This window comes from Lynx rufus, unplaced genomic scaffold, assembly GCF_022079265.1.
Source record: "Lynx rufus isolate CCGP_SWC_20201006 ecotype Redwood Valley unplaced genomic scaffold, mLynRuf1.p SCAF_11, whole genome shotgun sequence".
Classification (NCBI taxonomy): domain Eukaryota; kingdom Metazoa; phylum Chordata; class Mammalia; order Carnivora; family Felidae; genus Lynx; species Lynx rufus.
Window position 1 is genome coordinate 14,475,637 of NW_025814825.1, and position 27,975 is coordinate 14,503,611.

Genomic DNA, 27,975 nt, shown 5'->3' on the forward strand with positions numbered 1-27,975 from the left:
TCATAGCAGAGGTCAATCAATACTTGTTGAATAAATGTATATGAAGTGTATTAGAAAATAAAGGAACATATAAAAAAGAGTAAAATAATTCCTTATAATCTCAGCATTTAGAGAATCAACATTTTGGTATACTCTTTTAGTTGCTTCATTATTTATTTGCAACATGGGTGAGAGGCAAAGTACAGAACATATTAAATAATACCATAGGGATACAATCAGTAAGATCCCAAATGAGGGAAATCTACAATATAAATGACTTATATTCCTTCACAAATAAATGACATTTAGACTGAGTTTCCTAAAAAGTAGGGAACCAGTGTAAGAGGGTCAGGAAGAGTGAACCAGGAAAGGAGGGAAAGCCAATTCAAGGGTGTGTTATGGAGCTGACTGCTGCTTTAGACAACTGGGGCGCACTTCTCCTTGGCCCATCTAAGAAACCATGTAGTTTGTGTCTCAGAACTGACCACCCAAGACAATGGAGAAGAGAGAATTTATCTACCAAGTCTCAACAAAGAGTAAACTCCTTTGTACCTCCATACATGTGTACATGCCCATATGGTCGAGTGGTCTCTTGCAAAGGTCCCATGCTACAGTAGCAGAGATGCTCTAAAGTAGAAAGCAAGGGATGCACTGTACAGTTGAGGTTTCTTCCTGCCAGGCTAGACTTCTATTCTAACTGCTGCAGCAACAATCTGAGCAAAAAGGGGAAAGGGGGGCTGAGAGATGTAAACAAGGCATAAAACTCTTCTTGTACAAATGGTAAGAAAAAAGAGAGAGAGAAAAAAACGCTGTTAAGACTTAAGAGGTAACAAATACAGTGTGACCATCTTTGGAGGTTGGTTTGAACAAACAAACTATACATAATGTTTTTTAGAGAAGGAAATTTGAACAGTGCCTGGGTATATGCTATTAAGAAATAAATGCTATTTTCAAAAAATGTAGCATTTAAAAATTATTATTGTTTTTTTTAGTACTTATCTTTTAGACACACACAGGTATTTACAGATTAAATGATATGTCTGAATGGCTTTAAAACAATTTAGAGTGAGGAGAAGAAATAAGAAAGTTATAAATGAAATAAGATTGGCCATGTGCTGGGGTGACTGGGTAGCTCATTTGGTTAAGCATCCAACTCTTGATTTCAGCTCAGGTCATCATCTTGTGGCTCATGAGTTTGAGCCCGCATTGGACTCTGCACTGACAGTATGGAGCCTGCTTGGGATTCTCTCTCTCCCTCTCTCTGCCTCTTCTTTGCTCTCTCTCTCAAAATAAATAAACTTAAAAAGAAAAAAAAGATTGGCCATGTGTTGACAACTGTTGAAGCTAAGTGATAGGTATATATAGGCTGATTTATAATTGATTTTATTCTCTGCATTTTTATATTTGAAAATTTCCATAACAAAATATATAAATATATAGATTTCCTGTACTGCTGAGAGGTGATAGTTCTACCTGGAGTTTTCATTTGTCCTAGAGTTATTTAATGTTAATAAATATGGGCAAAACATTATAAACTCCTTGGTTAGAAAACATAACTCTTGCTGGTTCCCCAAGCTCACACTGCTATTTCACGTCTGTATTCTGACCATACAATTTACTCAATCTGAATGATGCCCTTTCCCTCTCAAATACATGATGAATTACTATTCAGTTTTCTTCTTTTTTTTTTTAATTTTTATTGATTTTTGAGAGAGAGAGCACAAGCTGAGGAGGGACAGAGAGAGAGAGGGAGACACAGAATCTGAAGCAGGCTCCAGGCTCTGAGATGTCAGCACAGAGCCCAACGCGAGGCTCAAACCCACGAACCATGAGATCATGACCTAAGCCAAAGTTGGACACTCACTGACTGAGCCATCCAGGCACCCCTATTATTCATACTTCAAAGCTTAACTCAACTGCTGCCCCCTTTAGGATATCTTCTTTAAACATACCCTGTAAAAGAACAGTTTCATTTTTATATCCTACTCCTGTACCATATACAACTGATTTCTGCTAATTGTGGCATTTATGTTCTATAAAATTGCCATGAAAAATGAAGTGCTGAACACTGACCTATTTCTCCTAGGGGAAATACAGGGTTGGGTTTCTCGAACCTCTGGTCACAACATTTTTGTTAACTGATCGATATATAAACTTGATTTATGTGCGTTTCTGTTTAAGACATTTTATTCTCTCTCTCTCTTCTCTCCTGCCCTCCCTCCACGGACACTTGTTTAAAGAAAGAAAACTGAAACAAAAAGGCAGAGTCTTCGTTTGCTTGACTTCAGCTGGCCAACATATGTAATGGGTGACTCAAATTTTTGCTGTTCTGCATGTATCTGCAGATGACTCAACAGCACTGCAAGTACTGATTATGGGATTACAAGTACCTTTTAGTGAGGATGCAAACTTGCAAACACAAAATTTGCAAATGAGGACTGACTGCACATTCTTTTTTCCACTTTTAAAAATTGAGGTGAAATTCCATTAACATAAAATCACCATTTCAAAGTATCCATCCAGTTCAGTGGCATTTAGTACTTCGGTGTTGCATAACTACCACCTCTATCTAGTTCCAAAACCTTTTCATCACTCCAAAATAGAAATTCTCACACCAATTAAGCAATCTGTTCTCATTCCCCCAACAAGCTGTTGGCAACTAACAACCCACTTTCTATCTCTATGGATTTACCTATATTAGATATTTCACATAAATAAAATCAGAGGATATGTGGCCTTTTGTCTTTAGCTTGTTTCACTTAACATAATGTTGTCAAGGTTCAACCACATCTGAATAATATTCCATTGTATGTATACGCCATACTTCGTTTATCCATTCATCTGTTAAATGACATTTGGGGTGTTTCCATTTTTGGGGTATTGTGAATAGTGTTGCTGTGAATATTCGTGTACAGGCACTCATTCGAGCACCTGTTTTCAATTCATTCGGGCTTATACTACTAGTGGAAGTGTTGGGTCATACGGTTAATTCCATGTTTCTGAGAAATGGACAAATTGTTCTCCATAGTGTTTGCACCATTTTACATTCTTACCAGCAATAGATGAGGGCTTTAATTTCTACACATAATCACCAACACTTCTTTGTTTTTTAAGTATGTGTGTGAGGGGCGCCTGGGTGGCTCAGTCGGTTAAGCGTCCGACTTCAGCTCAGGTCATGATCTCGCAGTCTGTGAGTTCAAGCCCCGCATCGGGCTCGGTGCTGACAGCTCAGAGCCTGGAGCCTGCTTCAGATTCTGTGTCTCCCTCTCTCTCTGACCCTCCCCTGTTCATGCTCTCTCTCTGTCTCAAAAATAAATAAATGTTAAAAAAAATTTTTTAAGTATGTGTGTGAGGTAGTATATAGTGTTTTTAATCTGTATTTCCCTCATGCTTAATGACATTTAGCATGTTCTCATGTGCTTATTGGCCATTTGCATATTTATCTGGAGAAATGTACATTCAAGTCCTTTCCCATTTGTTAATTGAGTTGTTTGTCTTTTTGTTGAATTTTAAGAGCTCTGGTAGTTTGTGTCTGGAAATTTTTCCATCTTTATCTAGGTAATTCAATTTGTTGGTATACAATCCTTCATAGTAGTCTCTTATAATCCTTTTTATTTCTATAAGTAGGTAGTAATGTCCCCACTTGCATTTCTGATTTTAGTTATTTTGCTTCTTTTTTTCCCTGGTCTAGCCAAAGGCCCCTCATTTTTTTTGGATCTTTTCGAAGAATCAAATTTTGTTTGTTGATTTGCTCTATTGTTTTTCTATTCTCCATTTATTGCTGCATTAACATTTATTATTTCTTTATTTCTCTATCTTTGGGTTTTGTCTGCTCTTCTTTTTAGTTCTAACACCCATTTTTAGGAAACTGATTTGAGATCATTCTTCTTTTTTTTTTTTTTTTTTTAATTTTTTTTCAACGTTTATTTATTTTTGGGACAGAGAAAGACAGAGCATGAACGGGGGAGGGTCAGAGAGAGAGGGAGACACAGAATCTGAAACAGGCTCCAGGCTCCGAGCCATCAGCCCAGAGCCCGATGCGGGGCTCGAACTCATGGACCGCAAGATCGTGACCTGGCTGAAGTCGGACGCTTAACCGACTGCGCCACCCAGGCGCCCCGAGATCATTCTTCTTTTTAAATGTTGGTGGTTATAGGGGCGCCTGGGTAGCTCAGTCAGTTAGATGACCAACTCCGCTCAGGTCATAATCTCGCAGTTCACGAGTTTGAGCCCCGTGTCAGGCTCTGTGCTGAGAGCTCAGAGCCTGGAGCCTGCTTTGGATTCTGTGTCTCCCTCTCTCTCTCTGCCCCTCCTCCACTCATGCGCTCTCTCTCTCTCGCTCTCTCTCTCTCTCTCTCAGAAATAAACATTTAAAAAAACTTTTTAAATGTTGGTGTTTATAGCTATGAGTTTCCTTCTATGCACTACTTTGCAGCACTGCATAAGTTTTGTTAAATTCTATTTTCTCTTTCATTTATTCCAAGTATTTTCCAACTTCTCTTGTGATTTCTTCTCTGATCCAGGGGTTAAGTGTATGCTGTTTACTTTCCACCCATTTATGAATTTTCTAGTTTTCCTTCTGTTACATATGGATTGTTTCATTCTATTGTAATCGGAAAAGATACTCTGTATCATTTTAATCTTTGAAATTCATTAAGATTTATTTCATAACCTAATATACAGTCTATCTTGTCTATTCTGGAGAATGTTTGATATGCACCTGAAAAGACTGTATTCTGCTGCTCTTGAGTGGAATGTTCTATAAATGTGTATTTGGTCTAATTGGCTTATAGCATTAAGTCCTCTTTCTTCACTAACCTTCTTTCTAAATGTTCTATCCAGTATCAAAATGGCAGTACTGAAGTCTCCGACTATTACTGAAGAACTATTCTTCCCTTTAATTCTGTCAGTTTCCTTCGTATATTTTGGGGTCAGTCATTTGGTATGTGTATATTTACCACACTTTTATCTTCTTGAACTAATCCTTTTATCAATACACAATGTCTTTGTCTTGAAAGAGTTATTTTCTTAATGTCTAATTGGGGGATTATAATTAACATCTTTTTTTCTTAATGTTTATTTATTTTTGAGAGTGAGTGAGACAGAGAGAGCGCGCCCTAGTGTGTGAACGGGGCAGAGAGAGAGAGGGAGACACAGAATCCCAAGAGGCTCCAGGCTGAGTTGTCAGCACCAAGCTCGACACAGGGCTCAAACCCACGAACCCTGAGACCATAACCTGAGCCAAAGTTGGACGCTTAACCAGCTGAGCCACCCAAGTGCCCTGAGACAGTTAACTTAAAGTCATTATCTAGTAAGTGTAATGCTTGGGCTTCCTCAGGGATGGTTTCTGTCAATTTCTTTTTCTTTCTATTGATGGGTCATTTATTCCTGATTATTAGTATGCCATGAAATTGTTTTATTAAAGATTGAACATTTTGAATATTATAATGGGGTAATTCTGAAAAGCAGATTCTCCCTATTTCCCAGTGTTTGGTGTGATATACATTGTGGAAGACTACATTCATCAATGTTTAGTGATTTTTTTCCAAAATATTTTTTTTGCAAAGGCTGTGTTCTCTGTTTTGTGTCATCGTTGAAATTTCTGTTCTAATATCTAAATAGCAAATGACCAGACAAAGACTTATTCAAATGTTTGAGGCAAAAAGAATGAAAACAAAACAAAACAAAAAAAACACCAACTCTCTTAATGTTTGCAGACTGGCTCTGAGCTGGGGACCTCCTTTAATTTTTAGCTAGAGCTACTACACCTCTGCTTTAACTTTCACTACTTCCCTGCATGGGGCACAAAGATCAGCAAGAAGTACAAGCTCACTCAAGTGTTTTCCAAGCATGTGTCTGGCCCTGGGCATGCATGCCGCACTCTGGATTTCCAGGTATACACAATGGTTCTTCGAAGCTTCTACACCCTGAAATGTCTTCCTCCAAAGTCTCCTCCTTTCTAGGCTTTTTAGTCTGTCTGCTGCTTGTCCCATCTGCAATCACTTGGCCCAATGACAACAAGTACCATATGTCTTTAAATCTTTCCAGTAGATGATACCTGGCTACAATCTCCTCAACCCGGTACCCTGGTTGAGGATTGGCTCATTAGACTGTGGGCTCCTCTTTTATACTGTTAAAGACTGGAATAATACGTGACATTCAGTCAGTACACAATGAATATAATTATTGCATGGACCTATAACATTTAGGCAATACAAAGAAGAACATAAAAAAATTAATATCATAATCTTATTTTTCCCTTTAGCACTTACGTTCTGGTTGTTTTTCATTAGGTGTTATGGATCGCACAAAATCTTGGGGGGTCATAAACACTTCAGATTCACCAGGTTCATTGATTACTTTCAAGGTGGCAAAATAGCGGAAGATCTTGTCTGGTGTGGAATATGCTCGAATCCTATTCTCATATTCCATCACCTGAAATTAGAAATTCAGAGTGTTACTATATTAAGCAGTTCTCATTTTCATATATTTTCCATCTTATATCTGGAGTTATTCTATTACATATTTTTTTTTCTACAACTGATTTTTTATACTAGACATAAACTTGAATTTCAAAAACTTTTCAACCTTTCCCCTCTGATATAACATTCATATTCCAGTTGAGAAAATGCTTAACTTTTGTTTAGAATTTTTTGTGAATAGTTTTCTAATTTCTTAAATTACTGAAAGCCACAATTTGAAAATATCATATAATTCAAAAGGTCTCAGTAATAGGGTATAATGACATATACACAGAAGCCTACAGATTCCAAAATACCAAGTTTTTTTTTAAAGGGATTGATTTTACAGTTTTTACTTTGATGCAATTTCTTAAATCCTAAAACAAGACAGAATTAGGAATCCATAGGTTTACACAGCTAATGATCTTTCAAACACAAAGTACATTGAATTATAGCATTAAAAAAATAAAACTACACATCATGGAAACTCAATTAACAAGTCTGAGGCAAAAAACCTTTTACTTTTGACTACAAAATTAAGGAAACTGCTGGAAATCCTTTATATATATCACATTTATTTTTTTATTTAAAAAAAGTTTACTATTTTGAGGGAGAGAGTTACATGAGTGAGGGAGGGGCATAAAAAGAGAGAGAGAGAGAGGGAGAGAACCCCAAGCAGGCACTGTGCTGACATTGGGGCTCAATCTCACAAACCATGAGATCAGGATCTGAGACAAAATTCAGAGTTGGATGCTTAACCGACTGAGCTACCCAGCCACCCCTGCATATGCCATATTTAGAAAAGAGCAGAGCTGGGAAGAACACAAGTAAATACTTGAATAGTAACAAAATCAAATATGGCATATATTAAACTAAAAGGGTATAATATTAATAGGCCCATTTTTTATCTGGCATCCAAGCTGTGATTCTGTGTATGCAACATACAAAACACTGCATCTTCTGCATAATCTTATCTTACAAATATAGGTATGAGAAAAATCTTTACCAAAATACCAGCTACACAGCACTCTGGTGAAAAGATTTCTCTCATACCTGAATTTTAGATGTTGAGATAGCCAAAAATAAATAGTAGCTTATAAATAACTAGTAGGAAATGTCAAGGCAATACAATCTAAAAATCCAACAGTTCAAAGTCTAAAAAGCAATTTGCTAATATTAAAAAAAATTATTAATGTTTTTAATTTGCCGTATTAACACAACTAACACTGTAATTGCCACTCCCAGCTAAATGGTCACTTTGAGGTCACTGACTGCAGCCGTTCAAGAGTCTTAATTCCACTACCTGATATGCTTTCAGCAACTAGGAAAGGATCTCTAATTTATAACTATACATGACAGGAATCTTCCAAGACTAATTTGCATTAAAATCTGAGTACTGTTTATCAAAAAACATTTTGCATGTGGCAAACACACTAAGCCTGAAGACATAGCTACAAGTCTTAACTCAAAGGCCCTTTTATATTATATTGTAACTACCTGCCGGATAATACTGGCTATAGAAGAAACAACTTTAGGACATCTGTATTCTTGTTCTTCAGAATAAGGACAACAAAAATAATCAGTTTGTAATGTTTAGGATATAAGCTATAGCTACTGCCAAAGATGTTTTTGTGAACTAAAAACTTAAGTCAATCTTATACAAGATAAAGATAGAAAGACAACAACTTAAAAGTCAATAATTTTCAGATTCAAACCAGATTTGTTGATTGTTGCAAGTCCCTAAATTATGTTTCTGAATATTATTAGTTTTGGTTTCAAACAATAGGCCAAGGAAAGTAATAGACTTTTTGCATTCCCATATTGTTAAGAGTTTAATATAGACATACTGTATAGTACATATTTTATTTTTTTTCACTTAGTAATGTATCTTGGAGATCACACCATAACAAATGATATAATGATACAAAGCAGTCTCCTTTTAAGTGGTTTTATTCAAAGGAATTCTAACAAACTATTTCATAAAGCGTTTGGAATATAGCATCCAAGATAATAATGGCTTAGAAGCCAAGATATATAGAAAAGTGGTGAAGAATTTTGAGATGGTTAGCCTGGAGAAAAGATTTACTAAGGGAATTATAATAGTTACATTCAATCATTTACTTAAAACATTCTGGAACTTCATGATGCTAATGCTAAGACAGTTCTCTTCAATAAAACTGCTGGTCCCAAAACCAGTTCTCGGGTTTAATTTTGGTACAATGCTTAAGGAAAACCAAGGCTATAATATCTTGAGACCAAGTGAATGCAAGTGACTGTGAATCCCTGTGGGCCCTGATGTCAGAACTCATACATAAGCTTTGAATGCAGACTGCAGTCAGACCTTGGAAAAGGTAGCAGGCAGAAAGATCTTGTAATAAATTAGTGTCTGACACATTTTCTTTTAAGAGGTGATTTATAACACCCAATCTGTACCCTAACAGCTGTTTTCCATGTTAAGAACTCCCTCTCTTTTTCATCTAGTGAATTTCTGGCCATCCATAGTAACAATCATCTATTACAGGATGACCTCTTAAAGTTCTATGAAATTCCAAGCCCTATGACACCAGTCTCACTGAATATAAAGCAAATTAATTTCTGGCGGAAAAATTAAGGAAACTACCTAATTACAGTAACAAAAGAAAACAGAATAAAAAAGAATGAAGACAGCTTAAGGGACTATATATAGTACATCGTCAAATGGACCAAAGTGCACATTAAAGGGATCCCAGAAGGAGAAAGAATGAGAGAAAGAGGCACAAAACCTATTCAAAGAAATGACTGAAAATATCCCAATCTGGGAAAAGAAACAGACATGGAGACCCAGGAAACTCAAAGAGTCCTAAACATGATGAATCCAAAGAAACACACAATGAGACACATTACAGAGTTTTCCAAGAAAATAAAAGCTGAAGGAGTTCATCAACACTAGATCACTCTTACAAGAAATGTTAAAGGTAATTTCTGAACCTGAGGTGCCTGGCTGACTCAATTGGTAGAGCATGTGGCCCTTGATCTCAGGATCATTGAGTTCAAGCCCCATGTTGAGTGTAGAGACTACGTTAACTTAATTTTTATAAACTTAAAAAAAAAGTTTTATTTATTTTTGAGAGACAGAATGTGAATGGGGGAGGTGCAGAGATGGGGGAACAGAGGATCAGAGCAGGCTCCTCACTGACAGCAGAAAGCCCAAGGTGGGACTCAAACTCAAAAACCCTGAGATCATGACCTGAGCTAAAGTTGGACGCTCAACTGAGTGAGTCACCCAGGCACCCCAATAAACTTATTTCTTTTTTAAAGGTAATTCCTGAACCTAAAACAAAGAGACATCAGTATAAGCAAAACATATAAAAATGTAAAACGCACTGGTGAAGGTAAATATATAGTTAATTTCAGAACACTCTTAATTTTGTAATGGTGGTGGGTAAATCACTTCTCATTAATATGGAGATTTTTTAAAAAGTATTAAACATAACTATAATAATCTGTAAATGGATAAACAATGTAAAAAGACATAAATTATGATATTAAAAACATAAAAGTATAAATGTAGAGCTTTGTATACATTAGAAGTTAAGCTGTTATTGCTTAAAATACACTGTTACAAGATATTTTATGTAAGCTCCATGGTAATCATAAAGCAAAAACCTACACCAGATACACAAAAGGTGAAAAGAAAAAAAAATCTAGGCATACTGGTACAGAAAATGATCAAGTACCAAAGGAAGAGAACAAGAAAGGAAATAAAGGGTAAAGGAATTACAAAACACTCTGAAAACAAATAACAAAATGGCAATAGTAAACCCATATCTATCAATAATTACTTTAAATGTAATGGATTAAATCCTGCAATCAAAAGAAACAGAATGTTGAAATAAAAAAATAATACCCAACTATACTGTATACAAAAAGCTCGTTTCAGTTTTTAGGACACACACAAGCAGAAGTGAAGTTGATGGTAAAAGATATTCCATGCAAATGGAAGCCAAGAGGAAAGGAGGAGTAGCTATACTACCAAACAAAACACACTTTAAGCCAAAGACTGTAGAAAGGGACAACGAAGAGAATAATATAATAATAAAAGGTCAATTCATAAAGAGAATATAAGATTTCTGAATAGTTATGCATCTAACACAGAAAACCTAAATATATAAAGCAAATGTGACCAGAATTGGAGGGAAAAATACACAGCATTATTTATAACAGCCATATTATGGAAGCAACCTGATGTCCCTTGATAGATGAATGGATAAAGAAGAGGGGGTATGAAATATAACTCAGCCATAAAAAAGAATGACATCTTGCCATTTGCAACAACATGGATGGGTCTAGAGGGTATAATGCTAAGCGAACTAAGTCAGAGAAAGGCAAATACCATAAGATTTTCACTCATATCTGGAATTTAAGAAACAAAACAAATGAGCAAAGGAAAGAGACAAAAAAACCAGACTCTTAAATATAGAGAACTGATGGTTACCAGAGAGGAGGGGGTTCGGAGGATGGGTTAAACAGGTGATGGGGATTAAGGAGTACACTTGTTTTGATGAGTACTAGGTGATATACGGAATTGTTAAATCACTATGTTGTACAATTGAAACTAACACTGTATATTAACTAACTGGAATTAAAAACTTTAAAAGGCAATAAACAAACAAACACACAAACAAATAGCAAAACCAAAAACAACCCACAAAAATCAATTCAATTAAATGGGCAGAATGACCTAAACAGACATTTTTTCAAGGAGGACATCCAAATGGCCAATGGATACATGAAAAGATGCTCAACATCACTAATTATCAGGAAAATGCAAATTAAAACCACAAGGAGATATCACCTCAAACCTATTAGATGGTTATCATCAAAAAGAAAAAAGATAACAAGTGTAGATGAGGATATGGAGAAAAGGGAACATTTTGCACTGTTGGTGGGAAAGTAAATTGGTTCAGCCTTAATGGAAAATAGCATGGAGGTTCCTCAAGAAACCTAAAAATAGAACTACCATATCATTCAGAAAACCCACTTCTGCCAAAGGAAACAAAATCAGTATAGTGAAGAGATATCTGTACTGCCATGTTCATGACAGCATTAGTCACAATAGCCAAGGTATGGAAACAACCAATGCATGCCATGGAATCCCTAAGGACTCCATGTAGCCAAATCAATTGTGAAAAAAGAACAGAGCTGGAGGACTACTACATGCTGATTTTAAAACTTAATACAAAAGCACAGTCATCAAAAGAATGTGGTACCGACATAAAGACAGATATACAGATCAATGGAATAGAAGAGAGCCAGAAATAAACCCTCACATATATGGTCAAATGATTTTTGACAAAGGAGAAACAACCATTTAATGGATAAAGGATAGTCTTTTCAACAAATGGTGCTGGGAAAATTGGTATCCACACGCAAAAAAAAAAAAAAAAAAATGTTGAACCCTTATCTAACTCTACATTAAAAAGTTAACTTGGGTTAAAGACCAAAATGAAAGACCTAAAATTATAAAACTTATAGAAGAAAACATACAAAAGCTTCATGACATCAGATTGGGCAACAATTTCTTGGATATGATACTAGATGCACAAGCAACAGAGGAAAAAAAAGAGACAAAGTGGACTTCATGAAAGTTTTTAAATTTTGTGCATCAAAAGATAATATCAATACAGTAAGGAGGTAATCCATAGAATGCGAAGAAATTGTTGCAAACATATATCTGATAAGGAGTTAACAAGCAGATTATATTAAAAAAACCCTAAAACTCAACAATTTAAAAAAACAAAAATGGAATTCAAAAATGGGCAAAGGATGTGAACAGACATTTATCCAAAGAAGATATACAACTGACCACTAAGCACATGCAAAGTTGTTCCACATCACTGATCATCATGGAAATGCAAATGAAAACTATACTGAGATACTGCTTCACATCTGTTAGGATGACTAATATAAGAAGAACAGAATATAACAAGCAGTGGCAAAGATATGAGAAAAATAGAATCCTTGTTGGTAGGAATGTAAAATGGCACATCACTGTGGAAAACAGTATGGGCTTCCATAAGAAAAATAAGATAGGATTACCATATGATCTAGCAATTTCACTTCAGGGTGTATACCCAAAGAACAGAAAGCAAGGTCTCAAATAGATATCTGTATATCCACATTCACAGCATCATTTTCCACAACAGTTACAATGTGGAAGCAATCCAAGTATCTGCCAATGGATGAATGGATGAGCAAAAATGTGGTAAATACATATCCTGGAATATTATTCAGCCCCCAAAAGTAAGGAAATTCTGACATATGCTAAAACACAATGAATCTTGAAGACATTATATGAAGTGCAATAAGCCAGTCAGAAAAATACAAACTGTATGATTCAGTATCTATGAGGTATTTTTAGCATTCAAAATCATGAAGAGAAAGTAGAATAGTGGTTTCCAGGGGTTGGGAGAGGAGGGTAGTAAAGAGTTATTGTTTAATGGGTATATATTTTCAGTTTTATAAGACGAAAACAGTTTCGGTAATGGATAGTGAAACAATGATTACACTCTATGATAAACTGTACACTTAAAAATTGGTAATGTGGTAAATGTTATGTTTTTAAATTTTTTTTAATGTTTGTTTTTGAGAGAGAGAGAGAGAAAGAGAGAGAGAAAGAGTGTGAGTGGGGGAGGGGCACAGAGAGATGGAGACAGAATCTGAAGCAGGCTCCAGCTGCTGAGCTGTCAGCACAGAGCCCAACGCGAGGCTCGAACTCATGAATCGTGAGATCATGACCTGAGCCGGAGTCAGACACTTAACAGACTGAACCACCCAGGCACCCTTAATTTTTTTTTTAAGTTTATTTATTTTTGAGAGAGAGAGAGAGAGAGAGAGAGAGAGAGAGAGGGAGGAAGGGAGGGAGGGAAGGGCAGAGAAGGGAGACACAGAATCTGGAGCAGGCTCCAGGTTCTGAGCTGTCAGCACACAGCCTGATAAATGTTATGATTTAACTATTTTATTTCCATAAAAAAAATTTGGAAGAAAAAAAAAAAGAGACCCTAGGAGATTAGGAAAAGAACTCACGAGAAAAACTGTAACAGGTATGTATGCCTGGGTGGCTCAGTCAGTTGAGCGTCCAATTCTTGATTTCGACTCAGGTCATGATACCAGGGTTGTGGGATCAAGCTTCGCACTGAGTCTGAAGCATGCTTAGGATTCTCTCTTTCTCTCTCTCCAGCTTTCCCTCTCCCCTGCTTGTGCTCTTTCTCTCTCTAATAAAATAAAAAATATATAACAGAACAGCTACAAGATATACAGTATAGGTTGTGAACATTCAAGATACATTTAAGAAGAGTTCCAAAAGAAAATAAATTACAGTGAAACAACAGTGAAGCAGTATGCAAATTTTTCTGAATTCAGGACTTAAAGTTCCAGAGGGAACAATAAAATTAAAAATTTAAAAATCAAAAATAAATCAAATGGAACTAGATAAAAGAATATAAATATTAAACAGAGGAGCATGTACAACAATGGTATAGCATAAACTGAGTGACAGCTCTTTGCACCTGAGAATTTTTTTTTAATTAAAAATAAAACACAAAAATGAACTATTGGGACCTCATCAAAATAAAAATCTTCTGGGGCGCCTGGGTGGCGCAGTCGGTTAAGCGTCCAACTTCAGCCAGGTCACGATCTCGCGGTCCGTGAGTTTGAGCCCCGCGTCGGGCTCTGGGCTGATGGCTCAGAGCCTGGAGCCTGTTTCCGATTCTGTGTCTCCCTCTCTCTCTGCCCCTCCCCCGTTCATGCTCTGTCTCTCTCTGTCCCAAAAATAAATAAACGTTGAAAAAAAAAATTAAAAAAAAAAATAAAAATCTTCTGCACAGTAAAGGAAACAATCAGCAAAACTAAAAGGCAGCCGATGGAATGGGAGAAGATATTTGCAAATGACATATCAGATAGAATCTATAGAAAACTTATCAAACTCAACACCCAAAAAACCAAATAATCCAGTGAAGAAATGGGCAAAAGACATGAACAGACACTTCTCCAAAGAAGACATCCAGATGGCCAATTGACACATGAAAAAATGCTCCACATCACAATATAAATCAAAACCACAACAAGATACTACCTCACACCTGTCAGAATGTCTAACATTAACAACTCAGGCAACAACAGATATTGGCGAGGATGTGGAGAAAGACAATCTCTTTTGCACTGCTGGTGGGACTGTAAACTGGTGCACCCACTCTGGAAAACAGTATGGAGATTCCTCAAATAATTAAACATAGAACTACCCTATGACCCAGCAATTGCACTACTAGGTATTTATCCCAGGGATACAGGTATACTGTTTCAAAGGGGCACATGCACCCCAATGTTTATAGCAGTGCTATTGACAATAGTCAAAGTATGGAAGACCCCAAATGTCCATCGATGGATGAATGGATAAAGAAGATGTGGTGTGTATATATATATATATACACACACACAATGAAGTATTACTCAGTAATCAAAAAGAATCTTGTCATTTGCAACTATGTGAATGGAACTAGAAGGTATTATGCTAAGCGAAATTAGAGAAAGACAAAAATCATATGACTTCACTCCTATGAGGACTTTAAGATACAAAACAGATGAACATAAGGGAAGAGAAGCAAAAATAATATAAAATCAGGGAGCGGGGGGACACCTGGGTGGTTCAGTTGCTTGAGCTTCAGCTCAGGTCATGATCTCACAGTTCTTGTGAGTTTGAGCTCCACATCAGGCTCTGTGCTGACAGATCAGAGCTTGGAGCCTGCTTGAGATTCTGTGTCTCCCTCTCTCTCTGCCCCTCCCCTACTCATACTCAGTCTTTCTCTCTCAAAAATAAACAAACATTAAAAAAATTTATAAAAACAGGAGGTGGACAAAACATAAGAGACTCTTAAATATGGAGACAGAGGGTTACTGGAGGGGTTGTGGGAGGGGGGATGGGCTAAATGGGTAAGGGGCATTAAGGAATCTACTCCTGAAATCATTGTTGCACTATATACTAACTTGGATGTAAATTAAAAAGTGAGTATATTATTTAAAAATCAATCAATCAATCAATCAATCAATCACACAAAACCACCAGGCCATGCATGGCATTAATAAATCATGAACTAAGGACAATACAGCAATGTATTTTTTTTTAAGTTTATGTATTTTTGAGAGAGCGTGTGTAAGCAAGGGAGGCACAGAGAGAAAGGGAGACGGAGAATCCCAAGAAGGCTCCACACTGTCAGTGCAGAGCCCAACGTGGAGCTCAAATCAACAAACCATGAGATCATGACCTGAACCAAAATCAATAGTCGGACACTTAGCTGAGCCACCCAGATGCTCCAGCAATGTATTTTTTATATTCATTTTGTTTCTTAATAAAAAAGGGAAAAAAAATGAAGCAAATATAATCAAATGTTAAAACTTGACAAAAATGAGGGATGGATACATGTATGTTCATTATAGTAGTCTCTATTTCTTTCTCTCTCAATATTTTAAGTATTACATAAAAATCAAGAGAATGTAAAAGATCAAAGCCAAAAAATTTAAGTGAAAAGGGAGGATGTCAAAGAGAGCCTATGGAAAATGGAGCAGTTTGGTATTGCAGGGAAAGAATGTGAATGGCAAAAACAAAGAAACAAAAACAAACAAAAAAAACAAAACACCCAACCAAAAAACCAAAACAAAACATGCTCAAAAATGCAATTTATTATTTTATTAAAGATGGAAAAATCTTTAACATGTCCATGTAGACTATGTAAAAAATGACAAGACAAAGAGCAGCTGAGAAAACAGGCAGAGGAAAAAATAAGTGTTGAAATAGGTTGTTAGGGAAACAGGATAACATGTGGAATGGTTATCCCTGAATAGGGAAAACATAGCTCTTCCACTAAAACTTTACTGAAAGAATTATTTCAGAAACAGATTAGAAAGGTTTTATAGCCTTGGGAGCTACAAGTTAAGTAAATTACAATTATCAAGCTTTCATTTTTATCTGGGAAGTATGACATATGGTCATTGCTGAGCAGAAAGCAGAAGAAAATGGAAAGTTCAAAAATAAATGCTCATTTGGATAAGTTTTGCTCTATTTTGTAAAATGGAAAATTTGACTTTATAAATGAAACTGCTGGCACAAGGTGAGTCTGAACTTTCTTCTGATTCACTCAGGGCAAAAGATTAAATAAACGTATCATTGTGGAAATACCAATAGTTGACACTTAACTTATAATACATATTTTTGTTCAAATTCACCTCAACCAGTAATGGATTTGAGGGGCGCCTGGGTGGCTCGGTTGGATAAGTGTCCGACTTAATCATGATATCATGATTCATGAGTTTGAGCCTCGCTTGGGGCTGTGTGCTGACAGCTTGGAGCCTGGAGCCTGATTCAGATTCTGTGTCTCCCTCTCTCCCTGCCCCTCCCCAGCTCATGCTCTCTCTTTCTCTCCAGAATAAATAAAACATTTTTAAAAATTTTTAAAAGAAGAAAAATGGATTTGAGAAATGAAAAGATTTATTTATTTATTTAGTAAGCGAGCACAAGCAGGAGAGGCAGAAGGGGAGGAAGAGAGAGAATCTGAACCAGGTTCCACAGTCAGCACAGTGGGGCTGGATGTGGGGCTTGATTCCACAAATGTGAGATCATGACCTGAGCTGAAATCAAGAATCAGATACTTGACTAACTGAGCCCACCCAGGCAACCCAGAGAAATGAAAAGGCATATTTAATAACTTCATCCAAACAAACACACAGAAGATCCAAATCTCTCAAAGGAACTTTCCTTGCAAATACATACCACACACATGCAACACACAAATAACTCAAATTATCTTGTTGTATTTATTAGCTACATTTTGGCAAGTGAAGGCAATTCCCTGAATTTCAATCTTATCGTGCAAAATGAAATTCATCCTTTTGACTTTTCATCACTCATGTCTGCTGAATTCAAATGCTCAATACCAAAGGTATTACTATACCAGAATTGAAATTTTTCTGAGGTAGAGCTCTATAACAGCAGGTTGTGTTAAAGATATAAAATGTTGAAGTCATTTAAAGTTTATGCTATCATCAAAATTAGTTGAATTTTTGGAAATACTTGTATATTTCCAAAAGGATGTTATCCCGCCTTTCCAACTGGGCATCATCAATCAGTCGTTCCAAAGACTCAACATACACTAGAACATTTAGCATCTGAAAGATCTGGAAAGTATGAACCAACGTAGGTAGTTAAATTGAAACGGAAAATATATGCAAATCCTGATTACCAATCTTGGATCTTTTCACTACCCCCATTAACTTCACATTTCAAGATTACACTTGCCTTAGAACATGACAGAATATAGCAAAAAAGGTGAATCTCTGCAAAGAGAATATGAACCATCTGAAATAAATGATAAAAGAGACTCAACTGCATTATTCTAACTTGTAATTAACTACAGTTCTGATTAATTTATAAGATTGTGTTCCATACTTTTCTGTCTCTGAATCCAGAACGTTTCTTCTTTTTCTCTTCTGGATGAGGCTCGAGACAAATACCTGCAGCCTTTTTTTCATGGTTACAAACTTCCCCTTCATCTTTATTCTTCCCTTTATCACCAACTTCACTCTTCAGGTTGTTTATAGATGGTGGAGATTCTGCAAGGGCCCTAGATATGCAAAAAAATAAATTTGCATTAATCCAGAAATAAATATTTTCAGGTACAGTTTAGCGGGAGCAATAGTAATGAAATTTGCGAAAAGTTCTACAGGAAGAGGTTCCTTAAAAAGTTAAAAATAGAACTATCGTATGATCCAGCAATTCCACTTCTGGCTCTATATCCCAAAGAACTGAAAGCAGAGTCATGAAGAGATTTTTGCACATTCATGTTAACAGCAGCATTATTCACAACAGCTAAAATGTTTGAAGCAACTGGTATGTCCATTAACAGGTGGGTGGATAAAGATAATGTGGAATATATATATACAAAGAATAATATCCAGCTTTAAAATGACGGGGATGATACCAAAAGCATAGGCAACAAAAAGCCAAGAGACAAGCAGGATTATGTGAAACTACAAAGCTTCACTACAGTGAAAGAAACAATCAACAAAATGAAAAGACAACCTATCATATGGGAGAAAATACTTGCAAACCATGTATTTAATAAAGGGCTAATATTCAAAACATAGAGAACGCTTATAATAGCCAAAAAAAAAAAAACCCAAATAACCTGATTAAAAAATGGACAAAGGAAGTGAAGAGACATTTCTCAAAAGAAGATACATAAATGGCCAACTATACATGAAAAATGTGCTCAACATCAGTAATCATCAGGGAAATGCAAATTAAAACTGCAATGAAATATCACCTCACACCTGGTAGGATGGCTTTGGTAACAACAACAAAAAAAAGATAACAAGTGGAGGTGAGGATGTGGAGAAAAGGGATCCCTGGTACATTTTTGGTCAGAATGTAAATTCATACAGCCACTATGGAAAACAGAATGGAAGATCCTCAAAAAAACAAACAATAGAACTGCCAAATGATTCAGGAATCCCACTTTGGGTATATATCCAAAGGAAATGAAATCAGGATCTCAGATATCTATATTCCCACCTTCACTGAAGCATTATTCAGAGTAGCCAAGGCATGGGAAGCAACCTAAATGCCTCTCAATCAACAAATATATAAAATGTGGGGGCACCTGGCTGGCTCAGTTGGTGGAACGTGTGACTCTTGATCTCTGGGTTATGAGTTTGAGCCCCACACTGGGTATAGAGATTACTTTGAAACATCTTAAAAAAAAACACCCACAAATAAATAAAATGTGGCATGTGTGTACTCCCCACCCACAGGAATACTATTCAGCATCAAAAAGGGAAGGAAATCCTGCCATTTCTGGCAACACAGATGAACCTACAGGGCATTATGCTAAGCGAACTAAGCCAAACACAGAAGAACAAGTACTATATTATACCACTTACATTATGAATATAAAAGAGTCAAACCCATAAAGGCAGAGAGTGGAATGGTGCTTTCCAGGGGCTGGGGGAGGAGGAAATGGGGAGATATTAGTCAAAGGGCACAAATATTTAGTTACACAAAGTAAGTAAGTCTTAGAGATCCACTGAACAGCATAGTGCCTACAGTTAACAAAACTGTATTGTATACTTAGACATTTGCTAAGAAGGTAGACCTAATGTTAAGTGTTTTCTCACTAAAGCAACCTATAATAATAACAAATTAGAAGGTTAGAGAAAACTTCTAAAGGTGATGGATTGGTTTATGGCATACACTAATGATGGTTCACCGGTACATACTTCTCTCCAACTCCTCAAGTTGTAGGCATTAGTTATGTACAACTTTTTGTATGTCAAAAAAATTTAAGTAACTCAGAAAAAAAAACTAAAAAGGAAAGGATATCATATTGCATGCCACAACATGGTTGAACCTTGAGGACATTACACTAAGTGAAATGAGCCAAAAAGACAAATTCTGTATTATGACCTTACTTATATGAGGCATCTAACAGAGTCTATTTCATAGAGACAGAAAATAGAATGATGTAACCGGGGGCTGCAGGGAGGGTGGAACAGAGGTATTTAATGGGTAATGAATTTTAGTTTTGCAAGATGAAAAAGTTATAAAGATCTCTTTAACAACAGTGTAAATATACTTAACACTACTTAGCTGTATACTTAAAAATGGTTGGGATGATAAATTTTGTTATTTTTTTAACCAAAAAAAAAAATGAATTGGAAGAATAAGTGTGAGACCAAAGGAATCAAAAATTGATACTGAAGTTAAAACATGTACATTAACAAAATTCTACAGGAAGACAAAAACCTAATGGGCTTACCAAGTTAATTCAATTATCAGTAGCAAGAAAAAACCTGAATGTACAGAAGCCCCTCTAGCTAGAGTTTGAAACTGACAATCTATTCTATAAAGATTTTTCCTAACTTCCTCATCCAAGAGAATGATTCTATTCTTTCAAACTGCTACATGATTTGGTAACTGAACCATATCATAATTTATGTTACTTTTGTATTCCCAGAATCTATCTTGCTCTTTAACTATTAGGGGGACTCAAATGACTTCGTCGTTTTTACAAACCAAAAACTGTCAAATATCAGCACTGTCATATGGTTCAACATAATAGGTAAGAACATTAAGAGACTGGTTGTTCAGAAAAAGGAAGGAAGTAATAAAGATTAGAGTAGATATATACAAAATAGAAACTAAAAAAACAACAGATCAATAAAACCAGAAGCTGGTTCTTTGAGAAGATCAATAAAATTGATAAACCTTTAGCCAGATTTATTGAGAGAAAAGAGAGGTGAGAGAGAGAGGGAGAAAGAGAGAGGGAAAGAGAGGACTCAAACACAATCAGAAATGAATGAGGAGAAATAATGACTGACACCACATATATACAAAGGATTATAGAAGAAGATTATGAAAAATTATGTGCCAATGGAGGCACCTGAGTGGCTCAGTTAGTTAAACATACCTCACTCTCACTCAGGTCATGATCTCATAGTTCTTGAGTTCAAGCCCTGTGTCAGGCTCTACATTGACAGTGTGGAGCCTGGTTGGGATTCTCTCTCTCCCTCCCCACTTGTGCGCTCTCTCTCTCTCTCTCTCTCTCTCTCTGTCTCTCTCAAAATAAATAAATAAACTTAAAAAAAATTATGTGCCAACAAATTAGACAACCTAGGAGAAATGGATAGATTCCTAGAAAACATATAACCTCCCAAAACTTCATCAGGAAGAACCAGAAATTTGAACAGACCAATTACCAGCAATGAAATTAAATATTAAATAGGTAATCAAAAACTCCCAACCAACCAAAGTCCAAGAGCAGAAGGCTTCACTGGTGAATTCTACTAAACATTTAAAGAAGAGTTAATGCCTGTTATTCTCAAAATATTCCAAAAAATAGAAAAGGAAAGCTTCCAAATATATTCTATGAGGCCAGCATTACCATGATACCAAAACCAGATAAAAACACCACAAAAAAAGAGAGAACTACAGGCCATTATCTATGATGAACATAGATGCAAAAATCCTCAACAAAATATTACCAAATTGAATCCAACAATACATTAAAAATATCATTCATCACAATCAAGTGGGAGTTATTCCTGGTATGCAAGGATGGTTCAGTATTCACAAATCAATCAATGTGATACATCACATCGACAAGAGACAGGATAAAAACCATATGATCATTTCAATAGATGCAAAAAAAGCATGTGACAAAGTATAACATCAATTCATGATAAAGCACTCAAGAAAGCATGCTTAGAGGGAACATATCTCAACATAATAAAGGCCATATACAAAAATCACAACTACCATCATACTCAATAGTAAAAAACTGAGAGCTTTTCCCCTAAGATTAGGAGCAAGACAAGGATTCCACTCTCCCCACTTTTATTAAATGTAGTACTAGAAATCCTAGCCACAGCAATCACACAAATAAAAGAGATAAAAGGAATCCAAACTGGTAATGAAGTACAACTTTCATTATTTGCAGATAACAATATACAATATATAGAAAACTCTGAAGATTCCACACACACATACACACAAAAAAAACTAGAGCTGACAAATGAATTCAGTAAGGTTGAAAGATATAAAATCAATATACAGAAACCTGTTGCATTCTCATACAAAATACACTAATACAATATTCTCATACAGTAATTCTCATACAATATACAGAAACCTGTTGCATACACTCATAATAAAGTAGCAGAAAAAGAAATTAGAAAACAATCCCATTTACCATTGCACCAAAAATAATAGAATACCTAGGAATAAACTTAACCAAGGAGATGAAAAACCTGTACTCTTCAAACTACAAAACACAGATAAAAGAAACTGAAGATGAAACAAATGGAAAGATATTCCATGTTCATGAATGGGGAGAACAAATATTGTTAAAACATCCATACTATCCAAAATTAACTACAGATTTAATGCAATCCCTATCAAAATACCAACAGTATTTTTCACAGAATTTGAACAAATGGTTCTAAAATCTGTGTGGAACTACAAAACACCCAAAATAGCCAAATCAATCTTGAAAAAGAAGAACAAAATTGGAGGTATCACAATCTCAGATTTCATGATAAACTACAAAGCTGTAGTATTCAAAACAGCATGGTCTTGGTACAAAAAGAGACACAGAGATCAACAGAACAGAGAGTCCAGAAATAAACCCATGATTATATGGTCAATTAATTTACAACTAAAGAGGCAAGAATATGCAATCGAAGAAAAGACAGTCTCTTCAAAAAATGGTGTTGGGAAAACTAGACAGTTGCATGCAAAAGAATGAAAGTAACACACTTACACTACACATAAAAAACAAACTCAAAATAGGTTAAAGACCTAAATGTGAGGCATGATACCATAAAAATCCTAGAAGAGAACACAAGCAATAATTTCTCTGACATTAGCTATAGAGACATTTTTCTAGGTACGTCTCCTAAGGCAAGGCAAATAAAAACAAACAAGCAAACAAAAAAATTAAACAAACAAAAACAACTACTGGTACTATACCAAAATAAAAAGCTTCTTCACAGCAATGGAAACAATCAACAAAAACAAAAAGACAATCTACTCAATGGGAGAAAATATTTGCAAATGATGCATCTGCTAAGGGGTTAGTGTCCAAAATATACAAAGAACTTCTAAAACTCAACACCAAAAAAAAAAAGAAATAATCTAATAAAAAATGGGCAGAAGACATGAACATTTCTAGAAAGAAGACATGACATAAAGATAACCAACAGTCACATGAAAAGATGCTCAACATCACTTATCATTAGAGAAATATAAGTCAAAAGCACAATGAGATATCACCTCACACTTGTCAGAATGGTTAAAATCAAAAACACAAAATAAACAATGTGTGGAGAATAAGAAATCCTTGTGTACTGTTGGGGATGCAAACTGGTGCAGTCACTGTGGAAAATAGCATGGAGTTCCTCAAAAAGTTAAAAATAACATTACCCTACAATCCAGTAAGTTCACTATTGAGTATTTACTCAAAGAATATGAAAAATTAATTCAAAACAATAGATGTACCCCTGTGTTTATTGAAGCATTACTTGCAACAGCCAAAATTTGGAAGCAACCCAAGTGTTCATCAATAGATGAATGGATAAGGAAGATGTGGTATATATAGACAAGGGAATATTCCTCAGCAATACAAAAGAATAAAATCTTGCCATTTGCAACAATGTGAATGAATCTAGAGGGTATAGAGGGCATAATGCTAAGTGAAATAAGTCAGTCAGAGAAAGACAAATACCATATGATCTCACTCATATGTGGAATTTAAGAAATAAAACAAGTGAACACAGGAAAAAGACCAACGACAACAACAATAACAACAAAATAGACTCTTAAATATAGAGAACTGGTGGTTGCCAGAACTGGGGGGATGGATAAAATAGGTAAAGAGGATTAAGAGTACATTTATCATGATGAGCAATGAATAATACATAGAATTGTTGAATCACTATACTGTACACATGAAAGTAATATAACACTGTACATTAATTATACTGGAATAATAAATAAGTAATAGGGTGCCTGGGTGGCTCAGTCAGTTGAGTGTCTGACACCTGATTTCAGCTCAGGTCATGATCTCAGGGTCATGGGATCAAGCCCCACATTGGGCTCCACACTGAGCATGGAGCCTGCTTAAGAATCTCTCTCTCTCTCTCTCTCTCTCTCTCTCTCTCTCTCTCTCTCTCTGTCTCTCCCTCTCTCTCTCTCTCTCTCTCTCTCTCTGCCCCCCCCATTCCTCTTCCCTGCTCATACTCTGTCTCTCTAATATAAAATAAAATAAATTTAAAATATTATACTGGAATACTAAATAACAATAAAAACTTTAAAAAACAAAAAGAAGAGACTGGACACTATTTTTTTTTAAGAGAAAGTTTGTTTTTTTTTAAGTTTATTTATTTTGAGAGAGACAGCATGTGTGTGAGCAGGGGAGGGGCAGAGAGAGGGAGAGAGAGGATCCCAAGCAGGCTCTGTGCTGATAGCAAGGCTCAATCCCACCAAATGTGAGATCATAACCTGAGCCAAAATCAAGAGTTGGTCATTTAACTGACCGAGCCACCCAAGAAAATTAAAAAAAAAATTTTTTTTTAACGTTTGTTTTTTGAGAGAGAGAGAGAGACAGAGGGTGAGCAGGTGAGGGGAAGAGAAAGTGGGAGACACAAAATCTGAAGCAGGCTCCAGGCTCTGAGCTGTCAGTGCAGAGCCCAGTGCGGAGCTAGACCCCATGGACCGCAAGATCATGACCTGAGCTGAAGTTGGATGCTTAACTGACTCAGCCACCCAGGCTCCCCAAAAGTTGTTTTTTTAACTTTTATTTATTTATTGTTGGGGGGGGGAAGAGAGAGGGAAGAAGGGACAGAGGGCAGGGGAGAGGGAGAGACAGAATCCCAAGCAGGCTCTGCACTGTCAACGCAGAGCCCAATGTGGGTCTCAATCTCATGAACCATGAGATCATGACCTGAGCCAAAATCAAGAGTTGGATGCTTAACTGACTGAGCCACCCAGGCGCCCACACTATTCTTTTATTTTAATTATCCAGAGTTCCCAACCCAGTGCCTCATACAGAGAAAGCATGCAATGCGCTTTCCAACACAAAAGGAACAAAAATGGAAGTCCTCATCTATGTTGACCAGAAAAAGGATTGGAAAAATATACACTGGGATTAAAATACTGCAATATGAGAAATTTCTTAATGTAATCATTTCACATGACTATTTAGAGAAGGCTTAAACAAACAGTTCTTATTTCATTTACTTGCAAAAAATATTTTATACATGTTAACAAAGTCAAAGAAATATCTGAATTTGTAAGCAAGAAAAATAATTGAATGTTTTAAAGGCTAAATCCTAAAAATAAATTAAAAAAATTTTTGTAATGTTTATTCATTTTTTGAGAGACACAGAGAGAGCACAAGCAGGGGAGGGGCAGAGAGAGAGGGAGACACAGAATCCAAAGCAGGATCCAGGCTCTGAGCTGACAGAGCTTGTCACAAGGCTCCAACTCATGAACCGTGAGATAATGACCTCAGCTGATGTCGAACAATTAACCAACTAAGCCACCTAGGTGCCCCCAAATAAACACATTTTTAAAAATCAACAAGAAACTAATACACTACAGGCTTTTTTCCCAACCTGGTTCAAAAGCAATCTTTTGACCATAGCTTGAATTTCCTTTCAACTTTGGCCAAGTGTTCAAGGTTGGATCATTTCCCTGTTTTATTTCCCTCTGACAAGATTATGGAGCCAAATGATGATGGGCTGGTAAAGTGAAGACCCAAGGAATTTATGGGTAAAGAAAAGAGGCAGCATTCATTCATTTCATCATTCAAATGCTGTAGGAACTACAGCTGAGATAAATATAAATAAGACTATCTCTGTCCTCAAGAAAGTCAAGGTGAATTGGGAAAACTGATAAATCAACTGATAAAAGAAAACATAAGGACATAGAGTAGGGTCAGGAAAAGCCCTGTAAAGGGTGACTCATAACCTGACTTCTCCAAAACCCAAAGTTCTAAAAAAGAAAATCTACAGACATTCAGTATCGTCTGGTATAACAGAAACTAGCCTAACCACACTGCTTCTTTCAGTTCAATTAACTAAACAGAATTCATAATTTCTTCTGAAAAATTCACACACTGATATCCCTGATACTCTGAATGCTGCTCATATGTAGTAGGCAGGTTACACCCCATTATATCCCTGCATCTTTTACCACCTTCGGAGCAGTTCACTTCCAAGAATCACTTTGATTTTTTTCATATTTTATTCTTGATAGTTGAAGCCATCATGATAATAATATAATACAGTGATTAAACATTATAGAACTGGTAAAATATAATGATATACACAGATAAATGTGCCTTCCCACAGTGGGGAATAATACAGAAAATTCAACAAAATATATAAAACATATTCAGATAATGAACGACAGTAACTCTCTGAAAAAGTTAGGCCTATAATTGTTCTGAAGTTTCTTTTGGAGACATTTTATTTTCCAGATCAGGAGCAGGCTTCCAAGCAAAACAGAGTGACTATGCTAAGTTGAGAAGACAGAGGTCACAATTTGGAGAGGCTGAGGTGGCTGGAATTGGTGGGGAAGAGGACCAGAGAGGAGGAAGTCACACAAAGAAAAAGTTCCACGAACCCAATGGGGTCTCCCTTAAGTTACTATTAAGCAGTGTATTCTTAGGATTAAAGCATCCAAAATTAGGCAAAGAACAATTATCAAAGAGCTGTAGGTCAAATATATTTCCAGGACTCACAAATGGGAAACGCTCAAGCTGTGACAAAACACTGAACACCCAAGGCATTCAGTAAACACAACAGACGGGTCATATCTTATTAGCAGGGCTAAATTAGCTCCAGAGAAAAAGATACTGTAAACTATGTTGGGATTTTAAAAAAAAAGCTTAAACACAAGCTTTAGATGATAAAACAGGTTCTTCAATAAATTAACTGCCTGCCAATACAAAAATCAATATACTTTTAAAGGAAAACAACAAAATCCAGGCATGCAAAAGTGTTAACATACACAATCAAAAATATCTAATAAAGTAATTATTAGCTGTCAGCAAGATAGCAGAATAGGTCCCAGCCTTTGTCTCCCACAGAAAAAATGATTTAACAATGATGTACAGATCAAAATATCTTTATGAAATTCCCCAAATCCAGTTAAGAAGTTGCAGTACACCAGGGAAGCACAATGCCAAAACCAGACACATTGAAATGGATAAAAGGAGCTACTTCACTTTACCCATGTCAGTCCCTCCCACAAGCAGGCACAGCTTAGCACCAGGAGAGAATGCCCCAGCTAGCAATTGCTCCTATAGGGAGGAATGAGAATGGAAGGGTGTTCACCATTCTCGCTATTCAGAGGGCTCTCAAGGGATTGGTTTCTGTTCACCTCATTTGGACTCCTGACAGAAGGTGGCATGGTTTGCATGCCAGGGAGTCGAAAGAAAAGAGAAGCGGGAGGTGGTTTGGGGAGCTGGCACAGCTTGGCACAACTAGGAAAAGGTACAGAATGAGTCTTCTCCCTCGTGAGGGAAGAAGTGGAAGGAGTGTCTAGTGTTCTAGTTTTTCAGAAGGCTGCCTGAAAAGACTAGTTGGCATGTGCCTCACCTGACTTGGGGTGATAACTGGGAGCTGGAATACTTTGGATACTTGGTGGCTGATTAGAACAGACAGTAGGTGGCTTGCTGCTATACACAGAGAACTTGCAGTACTACAGACAAACACCAGAGGGAACAAAAGATTACAAGCTCTTGAAAAAAACTGGCAAGCCTCTGCAATTGAAAATTTGCCCACACAGATCCAGAGAATCTGTCACTTCTTCCAAAACAGACTCAGAGACAACGGGATCTATAATTAGGCTGATTGCTGAGGGCCTTCTTCTGTATGAAGTCAGTCTATAAAGACTGTGATATGTGCTTGATTCTTCAAAAATGTCTCATAAAGTTAGAAGACA

The 27,975-nt window shown here is 36.3% G+C and overlaps 1 protein-coding gene across 7 annotated transcripts in view; it reads right to left on the reverse strand.

Moving 5' to 3' along the window:
* The window catches only part of MICU1 (mitochondrial calcium uptake 1), a 250,242-nt gene that overhangs the window by 159,325 nt on the left and 62,942 nt on the right, over nt 1–27,975 (reverse strand). For all 7 annotated transcript variants that reach the window (XM_047072928.1, XM_047072929.1, XM_047072927.1 and 4 more), the window contains 2 exons: nt 17,917–18,091; nt 6,252–6,414 (listed from right to left, as the gene is read on the reverse strand). In XM_047072928.1, coding sequence (XP_046928884.1) covers nt 6,252–6,414; nt 17,917–18,091 — 338 coding nt within the window. The remainder of the gene's footprint in view (nt 1–6,251; nt 6,415–17,916; nt 18,092–27,975) is intronic.